The sequence below is a fragment of the Phoenix dactylifera genome, unplaced genomic scaffold (genome assembly GCF_009389715.1).
Source record: "Phoenix dactylifera cultivar Barhee BC4 unplaced genomic scaffold, palm_55x_up_171113_PBpolish2nd_filt_p 000064F, whole genome shotgun sequence".
Taxonomy (NCBI): domain Eukaryota; kingdom Viridiplantae; phylum Streptophyta; class Magnoliopsida; order Arecales; family Arecaceae; genus Phoenix; species Phoenix dactylifera.
Window position 1 is genome coordinate 54967 of NW_024067673.1, and position 8714 is coordinate 63680.

At 42.7% G+C, this 8714-nt stretch overlaps 1 protein-coding gene across 1 annotated transcript; it reads right to left on the minus strand.

Annotated features, from left to right (window-relative positions):
• Window positions 1–4667: 4667 nt before the first annotated feature.
• LOC103714250 lies at window positions 4668–5249 on the minus strand. Its single transcript, XM_008801437.1, has one exon. The coding sequence runs from the start codon at window positions 5247–5249 to the stop codon at window positions 4668–4670; it is 582 nt and encodes a 193-aa protein (XP_008799659.1).
• Between the last annotated feature and the right edge of the window lie 3465 nt (window positions 5250–8714).

The following is an 8714-nucleotide window of genomic DNA, read 5'->3' on the forward strand; positions in this document are numbered from 1 at the left end:
GCTCAAGGTCAAAGTGAGCTACCAACGCCATGATAATTCTAAAGGAGTCCTTTCTCGAGATTAGAGAGAAAGTCTCAGTGAAGTCAATACCTTCTTTCTGCATGAATCCTTTGGCTACCAATCGGGCCTTGTATCTTTCTATGTTACCTTTTGAATCTTGTTTGGTCTTGAAAATCCATCGACAACCAACAGGCTTCAAACCTTTAGGTAATACAACAAGGTCCCAGACTTGGTTTTGAGCCATAGATTCAAGCTCATCTTTCATGGCATTGAACCACTCTTCAGATTTATTACTATTCATGGCTTCGAAAAAACTAAGGGGATCATCAACACATAGGCCATTTTCATGCCGATAGACAATATAATCATTCGGTATGGCCGATCTTTTATGTCTAGAGGATCTTCTCAATTCCAACTGTTCTCCCACTAGTTCTTGCAGTGGGATAGCAGCAGGTTCAGTAACTTAATGGAGCAGTTCCACCTCCACATTTCGAGGTTCCTGAATTATGGGTTGCAACATTGAAAATGGTATAAACCCATATGGAACAGGTCTAGAAGTCCCTTGTGAGGAAAAGTTCTGCTCTGCTAGTTCCTCGAACTCTATGTGTCGAGGTTGTGCACTCCCACTAATTGAGTCATCCTCTAAGAACTTTGCAGTTCTTGTTTCTATGATCTTGATATGGGATGATGGACAGTAAAACCTATACCCTTTGGACCTTTCTGGATAACCGATAAAGAAACCTGAAATGGTTCTATGGTCCAACTTCTTGATATGTGGGTTATACACCCTAGCCTCAGCTTTACAATCTCACGTGTGAAAATGTCTCAAACTTGGTTTCCTTCCTATCCATAACTCGTAGGATGCCTTTGTAATAGCTTTCGAAGGAACCCGATTCAAGATATACGTGGCTATTTTTAAGCCTTCAGCCCACAAGAAAAGTGATAGGTTAGAAAGACTCATCATACTTCTGACCATATCAATTAATGTGCGATTCCTCCTTTCAGCTATACCATTTTGGTTAGGCGTGCCAGGAGTGGTGTACTGAGGAACTATGCCACACTGTTCAAGAAACTTTGCGAAAGAACCAAGAGCTTGGCCTATGGTCATCTGTCTACCAAAATACTCACCACGTCGATCTAATCTTACTACTTTAATTCTCTTACCAAGTTGATTTTCTACCTCGGCTTTGAAGACTTTAAAAGCATCAAGTGCTTCAGATTTTTCCTTTAGCAAGTAGATATAACCAAATCGAGAATAGTCATCAATAAAGGTAATGAAATATTTTTGGCCTGAAATACAATGCGGGAATAGTCCACAAATATCCGTATGAATCAAGTCAAGTGTTTCATCACTTCTTATGGCATTGTTAGAGGAAATTTTGGTCTGCTTTCCCTTTATACAGTCCACGCAGACTCCAAAGTCAGAGAAGGTAATATCCAGTAATCCTTCTCTTATTAACCTTTGAATTCTCTCCTTGAAGATATGCCCTAATCTCCTATGCCATAAGAGAGATAATTGACTACTGGTATCTTTATTTTTATGCAAGGTTACTAAAGATTGATTTTGGGTAGTATTAAGATGAATCTTATACAACCCATCAATCAGAATACCTGAACCAACACATTGGGATTTATAACATAACTGAAACTGGGAATTGATAAAACTAAAAGAAAATCCCAACATATCAAGTTTAGATACAAAAATCAAATTTTTAAAAAAAACAGGAATATAAAGAGTGTTTTCTAGATCTAGTACAAAACCAGAATCTAGAATCAGCCTAAAAGTGCCAACTAAACGAACTTTTGAGTGCACGCCATTCCCAGTAATCACGTTGTGCTCATCCGCTCTTGACAACTTGCTGTTCAGGTATCCCTACATGGAATTTGCCACATGAAAGTGGCACCAGTGTCAATCCACCAAGTATTGAATGAAACAGATACTGAATGCATTTCAAGGATCACTGAAACAAAAGAATTACCTCTTTTCTAAAGCCACTTGGCATAACGAGGGCAATCCTTTTTCATATGTCCTTTCTTTCTGCAGAAGAAGCATCTACGTTCCTGAATGCCAGCTTGATTTTCCTTTGCAGCTGACACCTGTTTAGCTTTCTTCTTTCCCAAGTCATGTCTAGCAAACCTGCTACTCTCTCCTCTGGTATGTTTCTGTCCTTTATGAGAGATCATATTAATACTAAGAGATCCCTCTTGCTTCAACATGCCTGATAAGTACTGAATAATGTATAAATAAATATATTTTACATAGCACTTATTAGTATTTTTATATATATATTAAAGTTTAAACATGAGAAAATATGTTCACCTTCATCAATGCATTTTAATTCAATTATTGATTAAGCTTAATTAGCTAAAGCCTAAACTGACACTGCATCATTTCACAATTTCACATCCTCCGGAGTCGACTCCAAGAACTCTTCTCCATAACCCAGTGCTTCTCCATTAATTCCCGACTCTTCACAAGATCACCTAATTTTCTTCCACATTCCAACTCTCTTTCTACGTGTTCCAATTCTCCTATTTTAACCTTAAAAATAATAGAATCCCTTCAATCATTTGTCTCTCAGATCTCAAAATATACCATCTATAGCCGCACGGATCCTAAAGAATTCTAATGTTGGCCTCTTCCCAGCCAAATGGACATGTTCCCAGCGATCATTTGTGATCCTCCACGCCTCACGAATCAGTTTCTCATCCCATGAAGCATCTCAGTCTGTGTTCATCCCGTTTGCATGTCGTTCGAAACCCATCCTCATCTTCTCCCAACCATTCCCAGCTTACGTCGTTCTCCTGGCTCAAGCCAAGCTCCCCGGTTTCTCCGCGTCAACATCCCAACATTCCATGCTCTTCTCCGAATCCCCTGCATCTTCATCCCGTTCGTAATCATCCCTATCCCACTAGCTTCATCTCAACTGTCAATCGAATCCAAACTCCCTCCCATTCGGATTAATTCCATTGACCATGGAAGAATCCCCTGTTCCTATCTTTCCCAAGCTCATCCGCCCAAGATAAATCCTAGCTAAACTTCAGAACCATCACTTCTTCCAAAATTCCTCCTAGCATCTAGATTGACAGCAGCATCCCGAGCTGATTGCGTCCCGAACACCTTCATCCCGTTCGCATTCCCAGTTTCTTCTGCTTGCTCTCGGCTCAACAACCAACCTCCCAGGTGCATGCCATTCGGATTGACCCCAGCCACGGAAACAGAATCTTGTCCCCAGCATTCATCCTTAGAGTTCAAACTCCCTCCGGATCACACATCCTTCTGCATCCAAAGATTCTCTGTTCTCAACCGTATCCCTCTTATGAACCAAATCCAACGCCTTCCCAGCATTCCATCCGAGATTCTCCCTAGCTTCCATGATCTCCCCCTGCTTCGAAACAGAACCAGGATCTTCTCAACGTCCACGCCATCATCTGCATCCTCGAATCAAGCCAACCTACGCGTCCGATCCCAGCATTTCGAGCCTCACGGATTCCCCTGTTTCGGGACCACTTTTAGCTGAATCCAACGGACAGTCGAGTTCAAGCTTTCCAGCATCCGGATAGGCTTCATCTCCCTTTGATTCTCGCGATCGTACGCGTCTTCCCTGCACTCAGCACCCAAGCTTCACGGATTGCATCTCAGTCATCCTCCCGAGCTTCATGGATCACGGATCATCACCTTCTTCTGCATCCTCCACGCATCTGGATCAACTCCATCCAGCAGCGTCGGATTACTCTGCTTCGGAACAGATTTCTAGCACTATCTGTGATTCATCTTCATCTCGTGGCCAGCCAAATTCCGAACTTCATAGGTCGTTCTCCCATCTGGATCAACTCCATCCAGCAGCGTCCTTATCATTCCATTCTCACGTGAAGCAAAACGGGGGGGGGGGGGGGAGCCTATAAAAGGAGTCAAGATGTGAAGGGGAGGAGCATTCTCTTCTCAACCATTCCAAGGGAGCCGGTGGATCCCATTCATCCTTCAGAGGAGTTCTCACGGGAGACAGAGAAGGGAGGAGATAACCAAAGACGGGAGGAAGAAAAGAAGAAATGGAAGCTCTCGGCGCTGCCACTATTCAACTCTTCATGGAAAGCTAATTTCTTCATTAGGGCTGGATGCAGCCCTAACAAAGGGCCAAGGGTTTTGTATCTTTAATTTTATGTTCTTGGAGTTGTATGAACTCAATGCTTTTAATGAATATTTTCCTTTATGTCATATTTAATTTATGTGATTTTAAGAATGACGTTTATACAACAGTTCTTCATGATCACTAAGTTAATAGAAGATCACCCATGCTTAGAAAAGATGCAGTGTCCTGCCACATTAGTTTAGGATAGACATTTCATGCCAACCGAAGATGGATGTTCCTAAATTACTTTTGTGAGATTTTATTTGAATGCTTATTAGGCTTGTAGCCAATTTGCATGCTAATCCAAGAAGATATTAAAATACAATTAATCCTCGTTGCTTTGTTAGTGGTGAATTCCTTGCCCTAGGTTCTCCCAAACTTATATCTTTTTAATTGCATTTCTTATTAAATTGCTTAGTTTAATAGTCTTCACAAATTTTCTTTCTCAAATATTTTTAAGAAAACAACTGTACCCCAATCCCTATGGATCGATACCCGTAATCACTATACTACCAGATACATGCTATTGCGTTGTCTTTAAAGTTGACTATCACTGCCCTCCTCCTGAACACACATGGTCAGTAGTTCATTTACTGACCATATATCCTTATGTGTGTTATAGGAGATCTTGAAGGGTCCGAATTCATGCGGCAGGGAGTTCAGAATAAGCTGCACTAGAAAAAAATCCGAGATAGTGATCTCGATCGCATTCAGCTGTGAAGCTATATCCCGCATCTCCATTATTTGCTCTCGAATGGAGCCCGAACCAGAGTACCTCATGGACGAGAGCTTTGCCATTAGGGTGCTAGCCAATGCCTTGTTGGAGGAAGCAAACTGCTGATCTACTGCCTCCATAAATTCGTGGGCTGTTTGACATTCAGGGATCGATCCCTTAACGTTCCTACCGACATGCGCCGACATCAGCAACAAACTTAGCCGATTTGAGCAATCCCACTTATCATAAAAAGCCTTTTCTTCTAGCGTTGCACCTTCTGTAAGAACAGGTGGCTTATCAACTCTCAACACTAGATCAAGATCTATGCACCCCAACAAAATAAGCATTCTTTCCTTCCACTCCGTATAGTTGGAACCATTAAGGATTGGTTGAGAATTATTCATGGGTAACAATTTGGGAGCATTCATTGCTGAAAATAAACAGAAATAAGTAAAGAAAACACATCACAAGACATCCACACAAATATCTCAAGTCACTATGTGTACATGAAACTAAAAATGCTTAGGAACCCAAAATACAGCATACAAAAATTTAATGACATATTTTGGAGAGTAACCAATTGCAACACCATATTTCCTCCTTTGGGAGTAGATCTATAGCTGCTCTAAGTTCACCCATCTTGACAGTTAGCAACTGTCTGCAATACTAGGAGTTCTAAAGTTTCCAATTTCTGTAGAGTCTGACCCCTTTGGGCTGCCCAGATCTCTACAAAATAGGTCACAGAAGACTTCCATCCTGCTCCATCCTGGGTCTAATATCATGTTCTGCCCTCCTTTGGGAGCAGACTAGACATGCTAGAACTCAGGTGCAAGATTGTGTGAACACGAATACATATGTGATGAACTTGTCAGATTCTTCTGCTTGAGGCTGCTTTGGCTTGCACTCAGACAGTCGAAAATGCAAGTTCATACCACCCATATATGTTACACAGAGATATATATATTATGCATTCCATCAATCAATCATAAATTTAATCATCCTATATGAGCATATAAGGCAACAACATGTATAAAACATGTATATATCATAATTAGAGATATGAATCTAAATTGATTAGATTCGGGCTATAGGGCTCGACCAAGAACCTAAACATAACAACATCATCATCACAAATAAAAGAATAATAATATCCGAAAAGTCTAATTATACAAACCAAAAGATGAATGATTACAACTTGGAAGCCACTGTTACAAACAGGCCCCATAAATATTACATAGAACTCATATTACAAGAACATTATCCAATAACCAGCAATATTCATAATTTAATCAGGTTTCTGGCCGCCCCAAAAACTATATAATAGCCCTTTTATTATTTTAACTGGCCATTGAAAAGGTTGTAACCTTACTGGTCCTGTTGAATGGGCTTTACACATCCATTGCAAAGGAGATGCCAACCTATCTCCTCTCAACGAAACAGTTAGAACCCATTTGAAAAACAATATCTCAAACGTGATGGAAACCATTGAAAACGGTCCACGATCTGACCGAGATAGCCAGCGATCGCGACTATTACCACGCCCACACCACATCGGCTTCCCTCCGCCGCCGATCGCTGTGCCTCCGCCGCCGATCGCCGTGCCTCCGCCGCCGATCGCCGTGCAGGAACAACAAGCGGCTAGGACACAAACTTCCTCCGCTGGCCTGAACTGCTTCACGAACAGCCTAGATGGGAATAAAACAAATCTAGGCTACCGTGAAGGGCAGCTGAGCAGCCGGTGCCTGCCGTGGTCGCATTGCGCATGCGGCCGGTGCTGGCTGTGGTCGCATTGCGCGCGATGCGATCTCGGCCTGTTTTGTAATAGTGAAATCACAATTTCCACTGTTCACCCTGTTCCAATTCCCACTTTTCATGCGATTTGGAAATCGCGACTTGGAAATCGTGATTTCACTGTTCATAGGGAATTGCATTTTCCATATTTGACCACAGAAGAGGCCGAGGAAAACTTTTAGGCTCTGATACCAATGTAAGTGAAATTTCCTGAAAAATTAGATTTGCCAAATCTCTACCAAAAGATTCAGGGAAGAGATCAGTTACCCATAGAAGATGATTCCATTGTATTGGTTATTGATTTCTGCTCCCTGAAACTTGATCTTTCTCTTGGTATGGATCACAGAAGGGATATCCCACTTGATAGAAGAGAAAATGATCGATCAGTCTGGGAGAGGGACCAAGACCCTATAAATACTAGTAGAGTTTCTCCCCATCAAAGATAACTCCCAAGATCCGACGGATGGGATCGTCATAATTAACCCAATAATCTTAAGCATTTATATAAGTGAAAGGCCCAATAATCCATCACTTAGGCCCATCCGAAGTGGGTTTCACTTATGTAAATAGTTACGTGGTCACTTGGGCTCCATCTAGAAGATCATAAGCTGACACAGACTCCAAGCAAGCTCGCGGACTAGAGCCACAAATGGATGCACGTTCGGAAACCAAAAAAGATATCTGGCTTTTAATAACCCTCTTATATCTTTCCCGCTCCTTTTTTTGTCTGCTCACCAACAGGCAACCATCTCAAGGCACTGTGGCCGTTCCCCACCCCATGCAGGGACACACGTAGTCACAACCAGCCAAAGTCTCATTAACTGGTTTGCCCTTCACAAACGCGTCTCCAATACAGCAGCTGCTTTATTTGATGGCCAGAAAATGACGCCTGTTGTATTTGTCCCGTGCTTTTCTATTTTTCTTTCTAGGAAAATACTCGGAATTCTATCTTTCTTTGACGCGCCCCAAGTTAATGTCTTCTACATAGCAACCTCTTGGTTCGTAGCTTAGTGATATAATAGTTTATCAGCCTTCTTTCTATAACAATCTAAAATCTCGCTTAAAAAATAAAATAAAAAATATTATTTAGAATTTTTAATCTTGTATAAGTATTTAAAATTTCATCAGCGAATAAGACTAAATGCATACTGGCACGGTCCCCACCTCACCAACCAAACCCCAAAAATCCAAGCCAATCATAATCTCTCTTCTTTGTTCACCTCCTTTCTCTCGGTGTTCCATTTCCTCGCCACCATGGAGCCTCCTCGCGCCCTGTCACCTCCGTCGGTGAGGCCATCAGCTCCGGTGATCGAGAGGGTGCGAGGACACCGTAGGGCGCCTAGGCGTTCACACAGGTGCATGACCTGCGGTGATGTATACGGTAGTCTTCCATATCTACGGGTGCATCAAAGTCTGAACCACAACCCATCGGGGGCCATTGCGTGGAGGCCCTGGGAGAGGTCATCGTACGAGCAACGCGCGCGGGCAAGGAGTGCTGCACTCCATCAACTATCACAGATCCTCGATTACTTTTACCAACGGAGGATCCGTAATCGCGGTCGTAGAAGACGAAGCCGACGCCAGGAAACTGAGAACAATTGTCTCATTCCTTCCGGATCGGCTTTCAGGTATGGTTTGCAAACTGGTGCTACCACCATGGTTTGGGCAGAGATTACCAGGACTAGCACGATGCCAACGCCATTTCTCGAAGCGGGCCAAGTGGCTGCGATCCCAAACCAACGTATGGCGAATCACTTGGTGCCCGCACCTTATCACTCGAACCCCCGGGCCAGGCAACCCAATTACCCAGACCCCATTGAGGAGACTCTTCCTAGGGGCTTGTTTCCTCTGGATGGCACAAATTTTGGGAGTAGAAACTGTGTACCAGTTTATTTGCAGCCAGCGGAGGCCAATAGAGCTCGGGACAGTGCGGTGGAGGACAACCCCCTGGGTTTAGATTTGAATCTGCACCTGTAATTGGTTCCTAGTTTGCCTTGTTCTCTTTTGGTTATGAGTTGTGGGTGTTCTAGTGAATATGCTTATGGGATCTGAAGTTAGGGATTTCTGCTTTGAGTTAT

Excerpts from the sequence above, each read along its gene's own strand:
- LOC103714250 (XM_008801437.1), bottom strand. The coding sequence starts at position 5,249 with ATGAATAATTCTCAACCAATCCTTAATGGTTCCAACTATACGGAGTGG.